The sequence below is a fragment of the Pinus tabuliformis genome, chromosome 1_2 (assembly GCF_031772625.1).
Source record: "Pinus tabuliformis cultivar Carrire ecotype Pingquan chromosome 1_2, CPIR1, whole genome shotgun sequence".
Lineage (NCBI taxonomy): Eukaryota > Viridiplantae > Streptophyta > Pinopsida > Pinales > Pinaceae > Pinus > Pinus tabuliformis.
The window spans coordinates 801,836,922-801,856,418 of NC_142298.1; the positions used below are offsets into that span (position 1 = coordinate 801,836,922).

At 35.8% G+C, this 19,497-nt stretch overlaps 1 protein-coding gene and 2 pseudogenes across 8 annotated transcripts; all 3 read left to right on the forward strand.

Moving 5' to 3' along the window:
* The first annotated feature begins 2,846 nt into the window (after positions 1–2,846).
* LOC149208324 (uncharacterized) lies at positions 2,847–7,552 on the forward strand. 6 transcript variants are annotated; one of them, XR_016252731.1, is made up of 5 exons: positions 3,623–5,537; positions 5,831–5,907; positions 6,053–6,514; positions 6,893–6,969; positions 7,090–7,552. XR_016252731.1 is itself a non-coding variant. In XM_089396008.1 (3 exons), exons 1-3 carry the CDS (start codon positions 3,054–3,056, stop codon positions 7,273–7,275), a joined length of 801 nt encoding a protein of 266 aa, XP_089252134.1. In that variant the 5' UTR covers positions 2,861–3,053; the 3' UTR covers positions 7,276–7,552. The 6 variants fall into 6 exon arrangements, 2 of the variants coding, with proteins under 2 accessions (XP_089252134.1, XP_089252135.1); XR_016252732.1 differs by lacking the exons at positions 3,623–5,537; positions 5,831–5,907 and adding an exon at positions 2,847–3,591; XR_016252733.1 differs by lacking the exons at positions 3,623–5,537; positions 5,831–5,907 and adding an exon at positions 2,848–3,531.
* A 458-nt stretch (positions 7,553–8,010) lies between these two features.
* On the forward strand, positions 8,011–17,964 carry LOC149208325 (ABC transporter C family member 10-like; annotated as a pseudogene). The gene is made up of 12 exons (XR_016253065.1): positions 8,011–8,428; positions 11,078–11,243; positions 11,338–11,657; positions 11,806–11,892; positions 15,018–15,623; positions 15,748–15,912; positions 16,017–16,312; positions 16,413–16,635; positions 16,744–17,044; positions 17,144–17,207; positions 17,326–17,565; positions 17,714–17,964. The product of XR_016253065.1 is annotated as an ABC transporter C family member 10-like (transcript).
* Positions 11,916–15,034, forward strand: LOC149208326 (ABC transporter C family member 10-like; annotated as a pseudogene). Its single transcript, XR_016252921.1, has 9 exons — positions 11,916–11,926; positions 12,082–12,676; positions 12,804–12,967; positions 13,071–13,366; positions 13,467–13,681; positions 13,793–14,098; positions 14,198–14,261; positions 14,380–14,619; positions 14,768–15,034. The product of XR_016252921.1 is annotated as an ABC transporter C family member 10-like (transcript).
* Positions 17,965–19,497: the final 1,533 nt, after the last annotated feature.

Here is a 19,497-nt window from a genome sequence, read left to right on the forward strand (position 1 = left end):
ATAAATCCAATCCCTTTTGTTGCTTTGTGGACTTTAGAAAGGCTTTCGATACAGTTCCTAGAAACAACCTATGGAATATATTAGAAGAGCTAAAGGTTCTTTTTGAGTTGAGAGTTGCTGCTATAAGTTTATACGATAATGTAATTGCCAAGTTAAAGAGCAATGAGGGGTGGTCGAAAGATATTAAGTGTAATATCGGTGTTAAACAAGGTTGCTCCCTCTCCCCTACCCTATTTGACATTTACATCAACAAGCTAGAAGGTTGTTTAGAGGAAGCAGATTGTGCTGACACGATCTTAGCTGAGATAGTCATCATCCTTCTTCTCTATGCTGACGATATTGTTCTTCTCACAAGGTGCCCATCTGATCTCGATAAGCAACTTAGACTCCTTAGGGATTTCTTCTCTACCATGGGTATGACTGTTAACACTGACAAAACAAAAGTTATGATTATCAAATCCAAGGAGGACACTTAAGCTAATTTTATGTATGACAATAGTAACTTGGAGGAAGTGTCTTCTTACAAGTACCTAGGAATTGATATTCATCACAAGCTCAACTGGAACTATAGCATTGAGAAAAGGATTAATGGGGGGTGGAAAGCTTATTTTGGTCTTGAAAATAATTGTAAAATGGAAAACCTCGTAATGTAGGATAGAAAGAAGTTCCTCTTTGAAACTTTAGTCACTCCTGTTATCTTATATGGACGTGAGGTTTGGGGTTGTAGCATCTCTAGAGAATCCTGGAGAAAGATTGAGCAAATCCAAAAGCGTTTTATAACATATAACCTCAATATTAAAAGCAATACACCCTATCCTATTCTCCTTATAGAAGTGGGTCTTTCCCCTATCGAGAGCCTAGCTATGACTAGGCTTCTCGTGTACAAACACAAAGTCAATAACATAGGAGACCATAGACTACCTAAGCTAGCTTTAATTCCAGCCAAAACCACCTAAGGTTCAAACGAGGCTGGTATAAAGACACCAGGGCTTGGTTAAACCATTGGGAGATCGACAAGAATGTTGCATTGCAGAACATTAATAACATTAAAAATATTGTTACTTCTAAGTTCAAAGAAAAAATGTGGTGTGAGAAAGATTTAGCAACTAAAATAAAATTAAGATGCTATAAGGAGGTCATCAACCCCACCCTAGAAGATCAAAACTATCCCTCTGTTTTAACTAGCTCGAAGAAGAAAATTAATATACCCAGGATTAGACCGAACTCTCATGAGTTCCATAGTGAAACGAGTCGTTGGGCAGTTCCTAAAACACCATAGATGGAAAGGATCTGCCATCTTTGTGAAAATATGAACATCGAGGATGAAAATTACTTCCTCTTAGAGTGCCCCGCGTACAACCACATTAGATCTCAATTTCATAATCTTTGTTGCAACACTGACTTTCCTAGCCTTTTACGGTGTGAGAATTATAGTGAGCTCGGGGGGCTTCTCTCCAAACTTTTTGAGCACAGGAATACAATCTTAAATCAAACTAAATAATTCATTTCTTTACGTTCGATAGACCAAAGTTGGGTCTCAATGGACGTTAACCATCATCATCATCACCATCATAAAAGTAGAGTATAAATAATAAATTAATTTTTTTATCATTTTTATTTATGTGTACAAACGTTTTATTTATTTCAATCCAATAAAAAAATAATATAAATAATCAATTGTTTTTCATTACTTTTATTTATTTATACAATTTTCTTTTTTTAAATGAGTATAAATAATAAATTATTTTTGGTTATGTTTATTTATTTTTACAAAAAAATAAATAAATTATTTTTCAGTTGTATAATGTTTTCTTTTTCCATTCATACCTTATTAAAATAATCTAATAATCTAATAAGTAATAAATATAAATAACTAATTATTTTCGTTTTTTTTAAATATATAGAAGCTTTTCATTTTTCCTACTAATATTCTCGTATTCAAAAGTGGGTAATTAATCAATTATTTTTATCATTTTTATTAATCTATATATTTCCTTTTTCCACTCTCATATTTCCATCTTGAAATATAATTAAAGTAAATGTAAATAATCAATTTTATTTTTAATATTTTATTATTTTTTTCTCATTTTTCCGAGTTGAATATTGAAATGTAATGAAAAATAAATATAAATATTTTCTGTATTAAATATAATAAAAGTAATTATATAACTAATTATAACTAATTAAATAACTAATCATTTTTATGAATGAATGACTATTAATAAATAACTATTATTATTATTTCATATTTTAATATTAAATGTTGAAATGCAATAGAAAATAAGTATAAAAAATTACTATTATTTTTATTTCTCTTCACAGATTTTTAAATATAATTTTTTAAATGACCTCCGTTGTATGTGTACCATTCCATTGATCCTCGTCCTCAATTAATCCGATCCATCCCTTGCCCCTTGTTCCTTAATTAATCCAATTCATCCATCCCTTGCCCCTTGTTCCTTAATTAATCCAATTCATCCATCCCTTGCCCCTTGTTCCTTAATTAATCCAATTCATCCATCCCTTGTCTTTCCCATCTTCACTTTCTCCGGGCGGACTCGCAGCTTCACCACAACGACAAGTTAAGGGATTAATGAATCCACGTAAAAATAAAATAATTAATATGAAGATTATGATGCTGGGCTAATCTATTTCAGGCAAACTAATTTTTTAATAAATTTGAGTTGCAGAAGTAAATTAATTTATTTTAAATAACAATTGTGCGTTAAGTAATTGACTCCAAGTAAAACAGGTATTGAATTCCTATATTCCAAAAGTAAATTATTAATTTAAATGGAAAATGGGTTTCGTAGGGATCCATTCCAGATAATGTGCACTTCAAAATGAGTGACTTTTCACGAGTGTCCAAAGGACGGCTAAGGGATTAATCAATCCACTTCCTATCTTCACTCCATCCACACCTCTCACGACCATTTCCTCTCCACTGAAATTCTGTGTCTCTCTTGAAGCTAAGGGACCTCCCCTTGCCCTTTATAAATACTCGTTGCCAGAACCCATACCCACTGCAACGGAAGCCCTTCATTTCCATCGCCATGCCGTCTCCCTCTTTTGCTTTGCCTGCGCTCTTTCTCCTCTTCCTTTTCCCTTTCTCCTCTGCGCATTCATTTCATGATGATGCACAGTCCCTGTTGGCATTTAAAAAGCTCATTACTAGCGATCCCAATAATTCATTGGCCAGTTGGAGCCCCACAGTCCCCCTTTGCAACTGGACTGCTATTACTTGCGGCCGCCGTCATCCAGACAGAGTCGTCGCAATCGATCTCGATGGCATGGATCTACGCGGCACCATCTCCCCTTCGCTTGGTAATTTGTCGTTCCTACGCTCACTCAATATTTCAAACAATAAGCTCCACGGTCATATCCCACCCCAATTGGGACGCCTCTTTCGTTTGAGGTGGCTACGGCTCTACAACAATCAATTGGAAGGAAATATACCACATCAACTCAGCAGCTGCAGAAATTTGGTTTGGTTATCACTCTCCTTCAACAATCTGAGCGGAATTATCCCCGGTGAGTTGGGTTCCCTGTCACATTTGCAAGAGCTTTACTTGGGAGCAAACAGTCTAACAGGTACCATTCCCTCTTCTTTAGGAAACCTTTCAGCATTGATTGATTTAGATATTGCTGAAAACACTCTGGTTGGTCTTATTCCACAAGAACTGGGCCTTCTCACCCATCTGCAAACTCTTTACCTTTATGTAAATGAATTGTCTGGCAGCATTCCCCCTTCATTGTCCAATATTTCCACTTTGACTCAGTTGGTCATTTCCAACAACCACCTCACTGGCAGCATTCCACAAGAACTGGGCCTTCTCACCCATCTGCAAACTCTTTACCTTTATACAAATGAATTGTCTGGCAGCATTCCCCCTTCATTGTCCAATATCTCCACTTTGACTGACTTGGTAATTTGTGAAAACAAAATTACAGGGCACATTCCATTAGAATTTTGTGCCAAACTCAACTACTTGAATTACCTCTCTTTATGGGGAAATCAACTTAGTGGGAAGATACCATATACCATTGGGAATTGTTCCAAACTCCAAATTCTCGCTCTAAGCTACAATAAATTGACTGGGAGTGTTCCAATAGAGTTGGGTAAACTATCTCTCATTGAAAAATTAGACTTGCATCATAATGAGCTTGATAGTGGTAGCACCACAACCATGACTTCTCTTGTATCTCTTACCAATTGTTCTCACCTACAAAAATTGCACTTGAGTGACAATAAACTAAGTGGTGTATTGCCCCTTTCCATAGGGAGACTTTCTACCAATTTGTCTTACTTTTCATTAGCAAACAACAAAATACAAGGAAACATTCCTCCACATATTGGCAATCTTAGTAGCCTAATCTTTCTAAATTTAAGTGGAAACTTTCTAAATGGTACCATTCCACCATTTGGAAACCTTACAAAATTAGAAAGATTGGACTTAGGAAACAATGAATTAGAAGGTAACATCTCCAATCAATTTGAACAATTACAAGGACTTGGTCTCTTGGACATTAGTAGAAACAAACTCACTGGAAAGATTCCCAATTCCCTTCCACCGTCTAAACAACTAAGAAGAATCCTACTTGATCACAACCAGTTATCAGGGAGAATACCTATCATCTTAGGAAACTATATAAATATGGAATTGCTCGACCTATCTCACAATATGCTCACTGGAAGCATTCCACGAGAAATTGCTAAACTTTCTAATCTACAATTCTATTTGAACTTGTCATGGAATTTATTAGATGGCTCGTTGCCCATGGAGATTAGTAAAATTGCAATGGCTCAAGCTATAGACATTTCCTCCAATCACTTGACTGGGCTCATTCCACCTACACTTGGAAGTTGCAGTGAACTACAAACATTGAATTTATCTAGAAATGCCTTCCAAGGCTCTATTCCAGATTCACTTGGAACTTTACTAAGTCTTGTGAACCTAGATCTCTCTTTCAACTCCTTATCAGGTCCAATACCAGTGACTCTCCAAAAATTGAAAATGCTTCAGTGTTTGAATTTGTCTTTCAACAATCTCACAGGGGAAATCCCAAAAGCGGGATTTTTTGCAAATCAAACAATTATCATGTCCTTCATTGGGAATCCAGGCCTTTGTGGACCAAAAGTATTCATGTTACCTGCATGTCCAACATCAAGAAGTCATTTTGCACTTGTGAAGAAAATACTATTTCCAATGAGTGGAGCTATTGTTTTTATACTATGTTGCTTACTTTTGGGGTTCCTTTGGAGACGAAATATACATGTGCAAAGCTTTGATTCCTCAGAATCCATTTTTCAAAAGTTAGAGCACAAAAGGATCTCATTTCAAGAGCTTCACATAGCAACCAATGGATTCACCAGGAGCAACTTGTTGGGATCAAGTAGTTTTGGATCTGTTTATAAAGGAATTTTGAGTGATGGCACAATTGTTGCTGTGAAAGTTTTCCAATTGCAAAATGACCAAGGTGAGAAGAGTTTCAAAGCAGAGTGTGCTGTCTTGCAAAAGATTCAACATCGAAATTTGGTGAGAATCATAACCTCCTGCTCCAACCTCCATTTCAAAGGTTTAGTGTTCCAATTTATGTCTAACGGAAGCCTAGAGAAGCATTTGTATCATGACAAAAATGACAACAATGATGAGGAAGTGTGTGGCCTGGGATTAAAAACACTACTAAACATTGCCATTGATGTGGCCCATGCCATTGAATATCTACATCATTATTTTCATGTGCAAGTAGTGCATTGTGATATAAAACCCAGCAATGTGTTGTTGGATGAAGACATGATAGGCCATGTGACAGATTTTGGTCTTGCTAGATTGATTGGTGCAGACTTTGGTGATTCGCTTACTTCAACACTTACTTTGAAAGGGTCTATGGGTTACATTGCTCCAGGTATGGATTTTTTTAAAATTAGTTTTAATTGTCATTTTTCATCAACAATTTTGTATACACTAGTGAGATAAATATTGTCATTTTTCATCAACAATTTTGTATACACTAGTGAGATAAATATTTATTGAGGTTTCCTTTAATGCAGAGTATGGATTGGGTGAGAGAGTTTCTACCAAAGGAGATGTTTACAGCTATGGCATTATGTTATTGGAAATGCTTACGAGAAAACGACCAACCAACAACATGTTTATTGGAGACCTAAACATGCACAAGTGGGTGAGCTTAGCATTTCCAAACAAAGTTAAGGAGGTAATTGACAACAATCTGTTTAGTGCACAAGATGGAGCTGGATTTGAAGAAAATAGTATACACAATTGTCTACTTTCTTTGCTACGAGTTGGTTTACTTTGTTCAAAAGATTCACCCGATGAACGGCCAACTATGAGAGATGTGGTAATAGTGTTGGAAAATCTCAAAGAAGATTTGGTGGCAAAAACAATTGCTATAAGAAGAAGTATATCCAATTTACTTGGCCATACAAATGCACCAAATATAAATTCCATAACATCAAATGACCAAAGTTCTTCTACATTCTAGTGTGAAAATTGTAAGTACAAAATATTTCAATCTTATCATTATTTTTTCAATATCATATTTATTTTTTATTTTAAAAATTTCAAACAAATTTATGTTACCATGTATTATCTATTTATGATTACCCTGAATATGAAATTTAGATGCTTTTTCAACAGTTGATTAAACAGACTGTAAATTTACATTTGGTTAAATTTATTCTCCTTTCATGGTATTTATAAATTAAACTAGCTTCACAGAAATGGAAAAGAAATTAATTGCATTCTGTTAGTTTACAGTGGGAAGTGGGAAGATTTATATCATGAAGTTGCTACTTATTATACAATTTTTTTGACCTCTTAAGATTAAGTATATTCCCAGTATGTACTAATCAATTTTCGATACTCTACAGATTTTTGCAGGTTTAAAAATGGAGCTTTAATCCCAAGACAGTCCCAGGAGCTTCGAACAATTAGTCTTTTCTCACAGGCATGTTAAAAGTTCTTATTGTTTCAAAATTTGAAGTCACCATGAATCGTTATCCATATTTCAGTATTCTCAATGCTCGGTTCATCTCCCAGGTTAATGAAATCGTTATCCATTTTTCAGAAATTTCAATGCCCTCTTCAATGGACGTTTTTTCATTGCTCTCTGAAATGGAAAAGACGTACTCTTTCATCGATCATGATCGGTGACTTCTATATATTGAGCTGCTACTTCCATCGTGGCAGACGTACTCTTCCAGGATTGATTTTTTCCCTAATAATTATGCACACTCTTTCATCGATTATGTAGAGGAAAACTATGCAGACTCTTTCAGCTCTTCTCAATGGACGTTTTTCAATGCTCTGAAATGGAAAGTTGTGGGTTCATCATCTAAAGATGAGCTCCCAATAATGTAGAGGAGGCTCTGCTTTGGGTACAGGAAAACTATGTAATGACATTTTGTTTTACGTTCTGAATGGGTACCTCTCAATTCCAAATTTAATTATTTGAGAGGTTTTTTTATAAAATATTAAATGCTATGTTTTTTATTATTTGATTAATATAATTCATTGGTTGATTCTAACAATCCTATAGCTGGAATTCTTGGAATTAATGACATTGGTTGATTATGGAATTCCTCACATTTCAGAAATAGCCTTTATAATATTTGGTTATTCTGAAAAATTAGATCTTTGGAATAATGGATATTTTATTTATTAATTTTAATTAATATAGAGTGGTTTTTTTTCATATTTTGTATAATAATGAATATTTTTTAAATATGAAGTATAATTTGAGTGGACTTATTTATTAAAAAAAATCATTTTCTGGTAAAATATAGATTTGAATTTGAAATGGTAGAATATATACTTATTAGTAATATAAATAATGAAATTGTTATGTAGAAGCAATTTTTTGTTTACAAACAAGAGGGCCTCATACAATAACTTGATGTTTGGCTATACTAGAATATCAAAATTAGATTATTGTTATTATTATTATTATTTTAAACCATTGTGAATGGATAACTTGTTGGAGTAATTTGGGCTAGAAACCACAATGAAATTAATTTAAATATATTTTTTTCAAAACTTTTAAAATAAACTAAGTTTATTTTGTAATGATTTTATAGAGAAAATGAAATACAATATAGAGGATAAGGGTTTTGAAGTCAAACAAAGATGGAAGGAGACATACCCCAGTAGATGATTTTCTTGATGTCACATCTCAAAGAAGATCCCTTTACTTTCCAGAGGAAAATCTTGCAGTGAACCCTTTGAAGACTGAAGATAGCAGAAAGTACTACTTTTATCCTGGCAGAGAATGGTGTGACACAGACAGCAGGTCCATACAGGCACATGGCGGAGGAATAATTTATGTTGAAGAGACTCAGACCTTCTACTGGTATGGAGAGAATAAAGATGGTCGAAGCTACCGTATGCACAGGAAAGGAACTGCACGAGTGAGTTAATCGTTTCTTTCACTTCTGCCGCTCTGAATGATGGATTCTATGCTATTATTTGTCTTCCTATGCATTTCATGAAAATGGACATATTTTTATGCTCTTCTGGTAATTTTATTTCTGTAGTTTTAAGTCGACAGAATGTTTGCAGAGATATTTCTGGATCTACATTCATGTAAGAGTTGTTGTATGATTCTGAACATTTAAGTTAGCTTCCCATTGTGAAAATTTACCATATCATATTCATTTGTATAAGTCCTTGATTGAACACTCTATTTCTGGCAGATTTTAAATGCTGTGGTAGAATCCTCTGCACAAGACCTTAGATGTAGATGCCAGGTTGACATTTTGAAATTTATATACTAGTAACTTTTATGGGTGTTGAATCTCTTTTCAGCAATGGAGAAGCAATTCGAAAACAAACATGAATTATGCTAGAATTGAGCCAGACAAAAATAGTTGGGGTTGGAGCTGGTTAGAACGTTGGATGGCTGCAAAGATTTGGGAGAATAGACTCATGGAACAAGCCCAAATGGATGCTTGTGAAATTCAGTCTCTCAAAAGCTATGATGATGCTGGAGAGAATCTGAGGAAATCTCATCAACCAGGCAAAGTTAAAGTTCGCAGAAACAATATTAGTGTTCGTGTTGGAGAGTAAAATTTTGAGTTCAAAAGCCGCAGTGCTCAACTGTTGATTAGCTTCTTGGTTGGTGGCTGTGAGGAGCTAAAAGTTTGGTTTGATCTGGTGATTGGAGACATGGTCAGCTGGATTGCATTTGAGTCTTTGAGGAAGCCACTTACTAGAGAACTGTGTTTAAGGGAAAAAACAAATCTATAGCAGAAGCAAAAGAGCATGAATTTTCAGCTAAGCTTCTGGCTGTTATCTTAGCTGGCCTTGCAGATTCAAGGCATAATGGGAGTATTTCTTTACAGAAGCCAAACAAAGATAACTGGGATATATCAAAACATTCTTGGCTGTATTCCTGCAGGCATATTGATGGTACGATATGAGTAAGGAGTGTGTACACTTTAAGTTAGTGATTTGAGATGGGATTTCTTTAATAGTGACGTTATTGGGCTTCTTGCCCAGTTTAATACTGTGTAAAGATTTCAACTTGGAATGAGATTCTATATATATATCTAATGCTTATATGTTTTCTTTCTGCATTTTTTTGAACTTTATAATACAATTGTAATGATCTTATGGTCAGTTGTAGTTCATCCAGGCTAAATAATTGTATTTTGGTGTTAGCATTTTTAGGTTCTTAGTTATCCCTCCAGTCTTTCCATATATTAGCTGATGCTTCTATATAAGCAATGAATTTTTGATCTGAACACAAATGTGCTCCCTTTTCGGATTCCTGTAATTTCACTGTCAAAAAAAGTGATGTTGGGAAACAAGTACCAAAAAAGATATAATTTAAGAGAGATGTTCAGCAATCCATGACATTTTTCAGGTATTTACTCAGAAAGGCCTATAATTAGGCTTGCTTGAGGATGCTTCTGATTTGTGTAGGAATGTGATATAATTTGTTTATTTGTAATAACGTCATATTGATTGATGAACTTGTATTTTTATTCATTTTCTGGCATCCCACATACTTAGCCCAAGCCTTTCGTTGTATAACTTGACATTGATTGTTCGAATTCCTAGGGATATTGTTCGAATTTTTTTGACTCATATAATCTTATTTTTAATATAAATGGTTTTCTTGTCTTTTAATGGCAGAGTGTTTGAGAGCCCATCCATTTGCGGAAATCTCAATGGGAGAACCCTTAAATTATATGGGAGGCATCCATGACAGAAATCATTACTTGTCCTTTAATGACAGGGAGTATACGAGGTCATCCATTACATAAAGTTTATGGGGGAGCTGGATGTTTCATTTAGTGGCTTAAGTATTGCAATTATATATATGTATATCTATTTTTGACCTTATGGGATTTTTGGTGTATTGGATAACTTTCAGTGAATTTGGCAATGTGTTAGACAATAGTAGTGCAGGGTATTTCATATGGTTCTATTCCTTCTTGATTTTGATTGGAAGTTGCAGAGGGTGCGCTAACACAGATTTGACGGTTTAGTGAATTTGGCAATTTGTCAAACAATATTACTTCAGGGTGTTTCTTATGGTTCTGTTCTTTCTTGACTTTGATTGGAAGTTGAAGACAATATGCTAACATGGTTTTCAGGTAATGCTATGCATCTCTTCTACTAGCAGAGAAATGAACCTTTGTTTCTGTATGGAAGGGCAGGTTTCTGCCTTATCTTGGTGTGGTTTTTGGATAATTATATGTTGAAGTTTCTCTTGATTATAGCCATACTCAAGTCATTGTTTGTCTGATTTGGTGAATATAAAGTATTTGGGTAAATCTCTGGTAAATGGGCTTCCACTTCATTTGTGGACTTCTAGGTTTTATATTAGACCATGTGAAAGGAGGTAGAACACCATGTAATTCTTACTTCCCAATGCCAATAATGGACATACAAGTCCCATCATCAAACATTTATCTCAGATTCAGAAAGAGCACGATGATACGTTGCTAATAAAACAATGTAACTGTATTTTTCTGCTTTGGCAGTCTTTTTGTCATTCTTGGAGGCAATTAAAAGACAATGAATCGTTCTGACCACTCTCTTCTTATCAGTTCTGCAACAATAAGTTGGGATTCCAGTTCATCAAAGCCCGCATTGAGAAACATAAATATGGAGGTTAAACATGGCCAAAAATTGGCAATTTGTGGAGAAGTTGGATCTGGAAAATCAACTCTTTTAGCTGCAATACTTGGAGAAGTACCAAAGTTAAGGGGCAGTGTGAGTATGAATTATTTACCTCCTTACCTTAACATTGTCAACCATTTAAATTGATTGATTCTCTTTCTTATTGTTCTCAACCCTGCCTCTGCAGTTGCAAGTCTGTGGCACCCTCGCATATGTTTCTCAGACTGCATGGATTCAAACTGGAACAGTACGAAACAACATATTATTTGGGCGTCCCATGGACGAGCAGAAATATCAGGAAGTTATCCTCAAGTCTTCGCTGGATAAAGACCTCCTGAATCTTCCCTTCGGTGATCAGACTGAAATAGGAGAAAGAGGTGTCAATCTCAGCGGTGGCCAGAAACAGCGGATACAGCTTGCCCGTGCCTTATATCAAGATTCTGATATTTATCTATTGGATATCCTTTCAGTGCTGTTGATGCTCATACAGCTACTAGCCTGCTTAAGGTTAATATGGCGATTTCCTTCTAATATAAAGGTTTTTAAAGTTATTATGTAGCTGTTACTAATTTGCTTGTTGCACCTTTATACAGCAATGATTTTCATTTTCTTTAAGCTTTGGCAGATCCTATTAATCACGGATTTTGATGTGTAGGAATACATAATGGGAGCACTGTCAAACAAGATAGTAATCCCTGTAACACACCAAGTTGATTTTCTCCCGGCATTTGATGCTATTCTGGTTAGTAAAAAGTTATCCTAGCCATGTGGAAGCTGTTTGTTTGCTTGTATACAACATTTTGACGAAGTTTTTTAACAGATTGCACATAATTATAACTCCTGTAATTTTAACATATCTAATGGTCATAGCTTTGGCAATTTTTCTTTGAATTTCTACACTAAAGTTTCTCTCTTTTGTAGTTGATTGTAGATGGGAGATTCATCAAACTGGGAAATATCAGGAACTGTTGGTCTCGAGTGAAGTATTTAGGGAGCTTGTGAATGCACACAAGAATATTGTTGGTTCCAATGAATCAACAGCCACGATGCCATCCACAAAAGATGAACCGATTAATGACGAGAGAGAAATTCAAAGGAGCAAATCACAGAAAGAACGACTGATTTCAAATAGAGCTCCCAAGGGGGATCAACTAGTTAAAAGGGAAGAGAAGGAAGTTGGGGACACTGGTTTGAAGCCATATATTGACTATTTGAAATAGAATAAAGGTTTCTTATATTGTTCTTGTGTTGGTCTCGGTCATCTTATATTTCTGATTGGGCAGATTTCAGGAAATATTTGGATGGCTGCAAAGGTGCAAAGTCTTCAAGTTAGTGTATTAAGTTTAATAACAGTGTACTCACCCATTGGGTTCACATCTATATTGTTCTTATTCCTTCGGTCATTGCTTTGTGTTATTTGGGGGCTTGAGGCATCAAAGTCCTTCTTTTCTGAGCTTCTGAGTTCTTTATTCCGAGCACCAATGGAATTTTTTGATGCAACTCCATTGGGAAGAGTTCTGAGCAGAGTAAGTATTTTATGTAATCACCGTGGGCTTCCTTCTTTTCTTTTCGCTCCTTAAAACAAAAAGTGAAATTTGATGTACATCAGGGCAGTAAACTACTGACATTTATCTTCCCCACCTCCTTTTTCAGGTTTCTTCAGATTTCAGCATTCTTGATGTAGACATTCCTTTCTCTTTTGTCTTTGCCATGTCGTCTACCATGAATGCTTAAGCAGTCTTGGAGTTGTGGCTGTTGTAACATGGCAAGTTTTGTTTGTAGCCATTCCAATGATTTATTTGACCTTTCAAGTCCAGGTAAAATGCCACTTCACGCAAGTTTCTTGAGAAGACTCTGTACTTCACTATGAATATTGTGAGAGAAGCTATAATTGATTTTTTGTTTGTTCAATTTAATCAGAAATACTATTTTGCCTCTGCTAAAGAACTGATGAGACTGAATGGTACAACAAAATCACCTAATGCAAATCATTTTGGCGAGTCCATAGCAGGAACAATGACCATTAGGGCTTTCAAGGTTGAGGATCAGTTCTTAAAGAAGAACTTAGACCTTATTGATAAAAATTCGAACCCCTTTTTTCTATAGTTTCTCGGCAAATGAATGGTTGATTCAGCGTCTAGAGATGTTAAGTGCAACTGTTCTTTGCTCCTCTGCTCTTGCTATGGTTCTACTCCCAAAGGGAAACTTCAATCCTGGTATGGACGATGAAACTAAGGGTCGTCTGTGGGAGATATCTGCTGTTACTGGATGCTTTTATGTATACGATGATGATGCCTAACATTTGAACTGGTGCAGGTTTTGTTGGGATGGCACTATCATATGGTCTGTCATTCAACATGTCATTGGTTTCCAGTATTCACATCCAATGTACACTTGCAAACTACATTCTTTCTGTAGAACGCATCAAACAGTACATGCACATTCCTAGTGTGGCACCAACTGTTATAGAATATTGCAGACCACCAGATAGTTGGCCCTCGCATGGGAAGGTGGAATTTCAAGACTTGAAGGTACCTGAATTGTGCATTCCAACAAGATGAATGTGTTAACATTTATTTTTCTAACTAAAATTTGAATGGTTTATGATGTTTGCAGTCGAATATATTTTGATATGTGTGCAGGTTAGATATAGAGCCAACAGCCCCCTTGTTTTACGGGGCATTACATGTACATTTGAGGGAGGTCAAAAGATTGGCATTGTTGGGCAAACAGGAAGTGGGAAGACCACTCTCATTAGTGATATTTTTCGATTAGTGGAACCTGCATGGGGTAGAATCCTTATAGATGGTTTGGATACTACCTCTATTGGGCTTCATGATTTGCGGTCGCGCCTTGGGATTATTCCTCAAGAACCAACTCTTTTTCGAGGAACTGTTCACTTCAACTTGGATCCATTATCTGAGCACTCAGATTTGACAATTTGGGAAGTATGTAAATGCTATTCAACATAACATCTCATTGAATTTATCATATGTGGAATGACAATAGTAAATAATGCTTTGAATTTATTTTCTTTCTTTATTAAGGTTCTGAACGAGTGTCAACTTGGAGACATTGTAAGAGGGAAGGTGGATGGCCTAGATGCACCAGGTAAATTTTGTATTAAATATATATTTTTAAATGTCATGGAATTCTTTGACATGAGGCCAAGAATTTGGCTGTTAGATTTACAAGTTTTTCGTGGCACTAAAAGATCAATAAAATGCAGTGGGGGACGATGGAGAGAATTGGAGTGTAGGACAAAGACAATTATTTTGTTTCGGACGTGCATTGCTAAGGAAAATTTGAATCCTTGTTCTAGACGAACCAACAACATCAATAGACAATGCTACAGATGCCATTCTCCAGACAATAATTAGAAAGGAATTTGGAGATTGCACTGTAATTACCATTGCATACAGGATACCGACTGTTATGGACAGTGACATGGTGGTTGCCATCAGTGATGGTAAGGCCCTGTAATTATATCTTATCTCTGTGCTGTATGCATGGATTGGTTTCAACTGAATTTGTTGCAGTTGAGGAAATGGACAGTAGTGAAAGTGAGTCTATTCATTTCTACCTAATTTGAATGCTTTTGATTTGAATTCATGCAGGTGAGATGGTGGAGTGTGATCATCCATTGAAGCTGATGGAAAGGGAAGGATCGTTATTTGGAAGGCTTGTGTTAAGTATTGGTCCCACACATCAAATGCTATTCTTCATGCAACAAGCACTAAATGAATAACCTTTCCATCTCTCTGCCCAGATCATGAGATCTTTGGTCGATGCTTTAACTCTTGCATGAAGGGCTAATTGTAGCATTGGTGACCTTATTGTTCAATTGATGTATTCTCTCTTTTGTAGTTGATGGTAGATGGGGAGATTCATCAAACTAGGAAATATCAGGAACTGTTGGTCTCGAGTGAAGTATTTAGGGAGCTTGTGAATGCACACAAGAATATTGTTGGTTCCAATGAATCAACAGCCACGATGCCATCCACAAAAGATGAACCGATTAATGACGAGAGAGAAATTCAAAGGAGCAAATCACAGAAAGAACGGCTGATTTCAAATAGAGCTCCCAAGGGGGATCAGCTAGTTAAAAGGGAAGAGAAGGAAGTTGGGGACACTGGTTTGAAGCCATATATTGACTATTTGAAATAGAATAAAGGTTTTTTATATTGTTCTTGTGCTGGTCTCGGTCATCTTATATTTCTGATTGGGAAGATTTCAGGAAATATTTGGATAGCTGCAAAGGTGCAAAGTCTTCAAGTTAGTGTATTAAGCTTAATAACAGTGTACTCAGCCATTGGGTTCACATCTATATTGTTCTTATTCCTTCGGTCATTGCTTTGTGTTATTTGGGGGCTTGAGGCATCAAAGTCCTTCTTTTCTGAGCTTCTGAGTTCTTTATTCCGAGCACCAATGGCATTTTTTGATGCAACTCCATTGGGAAGAGTTCTGAGCAGAGTAAGTATTTTATGTAATCACCATGGGCTTCCTTCTTTTCTTTTTGCTCCTTAAAACAAAAAGTGAAATTTGATGTACATCAGGGTAGTAAACTACTGACATTTATCTTCCCCACCTTTTTCATGTTTCTTCAGATTTCAGCATTCTCGATGTAGACATTCCTTTCTCTTTTGTCTTTGCCATGTCGTCTACCATGAATGCTTATAGCAGTCTTGGAGTTGTGGCTGTTGTAACATGGCAAGTTTTGTTTGTAGCCATTCCAATGATTTATTTGACCTCTCAAGTCCAGGTAAAACGCCACTTCACGCAAGTTTCTTGAGAAGACTCTGTACTTCACTATGAATATTGTGACAGAAGCTATAATTGATTTTTTTGTTTGTTCAATTTAATCAGAAATACTATTTTGCCTCTGCTAAAGAACTGATGAGACTGAATGGTACAACAAAATCACCTATTGCAAATCATTTTGGCGAGTCCATAGTAGGAACAATGACCATTAGGGCTTTCAAGGTTGAGGATCAGTTCTTAAAGAAGAACTTAGACCTTATTGATAAAAATTCGAACCCCTTTTTTCTACAGTTTGTCGGCAAATGAATGGTTGATTCAGCGTCTAGAGATGTTAAGTGCAACTGTTCTTTGCTCCTCTGCTCTTGCTATGGTTCTACTCCCAAAGGGCAACTTCAATCCTGGTATGGACGATGAAACTAAGGGTCGTCTGTGGGAGATATCTGCTACTACTGGATGCTTTTATGTATACGATGATGATGCCTAACATTTTAACTGGTGCAGGTTTTGTTGGGATGGCACTATCATATGGTCTGTCATTGAACATGTCATTGGTTTCCAGTGTTCACATCCAGTGTACACTTGCAAACTACATTCTTTCTGTAGAACGCATCAAACAGTACATGCACATTCCTAGTGTGGCACCAACTGTTATAGAAGATTGCAGACCACCAGATAGTTGGCCCTCGCATGGGAAGGTGGAATTTCAAGACTTGAAGGTACCTGAGTTGTGCATTCCAACAAGATGAATGTGTTAACATTTATTTTTCTAACTAAAATTTGAATGGTTTATGATGTTTGCAGTCGAATATATTTGGATATGTCTGCACATTAGATATAGAGCCAACAACCCCCTTGTTTTACGGGGCATTAAAAATACATTTGAGGGAGGTCAAGAGATTGGCATTGTTGGGCGAACAGGAAGTGGGAAGACCACTCTCATTAGTGCTATTTTTCGATTAGTGGAACCTGCAGGGGGTAGAATCCTTATAGATGGTTTGGATACTACCTCTATTGGGCTTCATGATTTGCGGTCGTGCCTTGGGATTATTCCTCAAGAACCAACTCTTTTTCGAGGAACTGTTCACTTCAACTTGGATCCATTATCTGAGCACTCAGATTTGACAATTTGGGAAGTATGTAAATGCTATTCAACATAACATCTCATTGAATTTATCATATGTGGAATGACAATAGTAAATAATGCTTTGAATCTATTTTCTTTCTTTATTAAGGTTTTGAACGAGTGTCAACTTGGAGACATTGTAAGAGGGAAGGTGGATGGCCTAGATGCACCAGGTAAATTTTGTATTAAATATATATTTTTAAATGTCATGGAATTCTTTGACATGAGGCCAAGAATTTGGTTGTTAGATTTGCAAGTTTTTTGTGGCACTAAAAGATCAATAAAATGCAGTGGGGGACGATGGAGAGAATTGGAGTGTAGGAAAAAGACAATTATTTTGTTTCGGACGTGCATTGCTAAGGAAAAGTCGAATCCTTGTTCTAGACGAAGCAACAACATCAATAGACAATGCTACAGATGCCATTCTCCAGACAATAATTAGAAAGGAATTTGGAGATTGCACTGTAATTACTGTTGCATACAGGATACCGACTGTTATGGACAGTGACATGGTGGTTGCCATCAGTGATGGTAAGGCCCTGTAATTGTATCTTATCTCTGTGCTGTATGCATGGATTGGTTTCAACTGAATTTGTTGCAGTTGAGGAAATGGACAGTAGTGAAAGTGAGTCTATTCATTTCTACCTAATTTGAATGCTTTTGATTTGAATTCATGCAGGTGAGATGGTGGAGTGTGATCATCCAAACAATGTAAACTTTGAAACGGGAACTATAAATTCAAAACGAGAACTCTGGCCCAAAAACCCCAAAAAAACCACAAAAACAGTGCTCAAAACGAAAAGTGTGTATACTGGAACGATGTTTTTTTTTTTTAGGTGTCAATTTTGCGGTTGTTTTAAAAATGGCAGCGACTACGAAATTTTCTACGAAATTTTCCTGCAAAATATAGCTTCAGAAAAAAAGTGTTGATACTGGAATAATGATTTTTTTTTTTAGGGTCAATTTTCATACTTTTTAAACAATGCTAATAAAACCAATTTTTTATGTCTCAAACAAAGTTAACTTTTAAGGAAAAACACATTAATGTTTCTGGTAGAATATCATTTTTCTTTCTTAAGTATAAATTTAACATGTTTTCAACCACAAAACTAAAAAAACATGACATTATGAACAAATTATTTCACTGAATGAATTCAAAAGTCTTTATTTGTACACTGAATAAAAGAGACATTATATCTCTAATTTGATATTGCATTGTAGATATTTAAACAATAAGATTTATCATACTTAAGACATAATCCAACAACATAAAAATGCTTCATAACTTCTCATTTAACAAAATATGGAAAACATCCATTTTATTTGAAGATACGATGCATACATCAGTTATATAAATTGTCTTAAACAATTATTCAAAATCACTCATATTTTCTTGCACACCATCAGAATTCACATCTTCAGATGAGTGACTGGATGCTGACGAAGATGTTCCATATTCTTCTCTGTCATCAACTAGTGCCCCATCTGAGTCCACATGCATGCCCAAGATTCCAGGTTTCAAAAGTCTTCTAGATCTACGACTGGTTTCAGCAGAGTCCCATGTCAACACTGTTCCTTCTGGTAACAACTTTTTCAGAATCTCTGTCGTCTTGAAGCGAAGAGTTCCTCTCTTTGTTAAATTGAAGTCATAAACAAGTATGTCAACATCCTTCAATTGTAATATGTCTGTGCGGCGGCGATTTATATTTGTACCCTTTCTTTTTCTTTTTCCACCATTTTTTTTGTCAACTACCATCTCTGGCTTATACACACCATTGAATGGGTGTGTATTTGTGGCATACCAATGTACTTCAACACCTGTAACATCCTCATTTTCTGTAAAGACCTTTAAAACTTTAGCAACCCAAAATGGATAGCCATTAGGATCTCCATCTGCTAGCACTGCAATCATGCAACCCTCCTTAATATCCTGTACTGAACCCCTATAAAGGTCTTCCATGGCTTCACGTTGTGCACGAGATCTTCTGGAACCTATATGCATCTCTCTTTCCTCTGCCTGTGAAGAATTAATAATACCCCGAGATTGTTGTTGTTCAACAATGTTTACTTCCTCATGTTCATTCGACACATTTTGTGGCCAAATAAATGGATTTTTCAAAGGTATATCTTCATTTATTGTTATCGAAATGAGATAACTTTGATTATTGAAAAACGACTCCCACCAAACTGAATCAGCAATGTCAAAGTACTCATATGTATATCTAATACATTTTTTAATTTCTTCCAGGCAATCAGAATAATTTATAGCCCTGTTCTGTCTACGTGCATTCTGAACTTCACCAACTGATTGTAATGACAATATTTTTGATGCAAATATTGGATGATCTGGAATGAACTTCAAAAATTGCAATCCTGATGACGGTGCCCACTCTGTAGTAGTTGAATACTTCTTGCCCCATATTAGTGTTTTCCCATCAATTTTTTTGATACGAAATTGATGTT

Excerpts from the sequence above, each read along its gene's own strand:
- LOC149208324 (XM_089396008.1), top strand. The coding sequence starts at position 3,054 with ATGCCGTCTCCCTCTTTTGCTTTGCCTGCGCTCTTTCTCCTCTTCCTT. Across the intron at positions 3,592-6,892 it reads GGGAGCAAACAGTCTAACAG|ATTTTTGCAGGTTTAAAAAT; the intron begins GTACCATTCCCT and ends GATACTCTACAG. Across the intron at positions 6,970-7,089 it reads CAATTAGTCTTTTCTCACAG|AAATTTCAATGCCCTCTTCA; the intron begins GCATGTTAAAAG and ends TCCATTTTTCAG.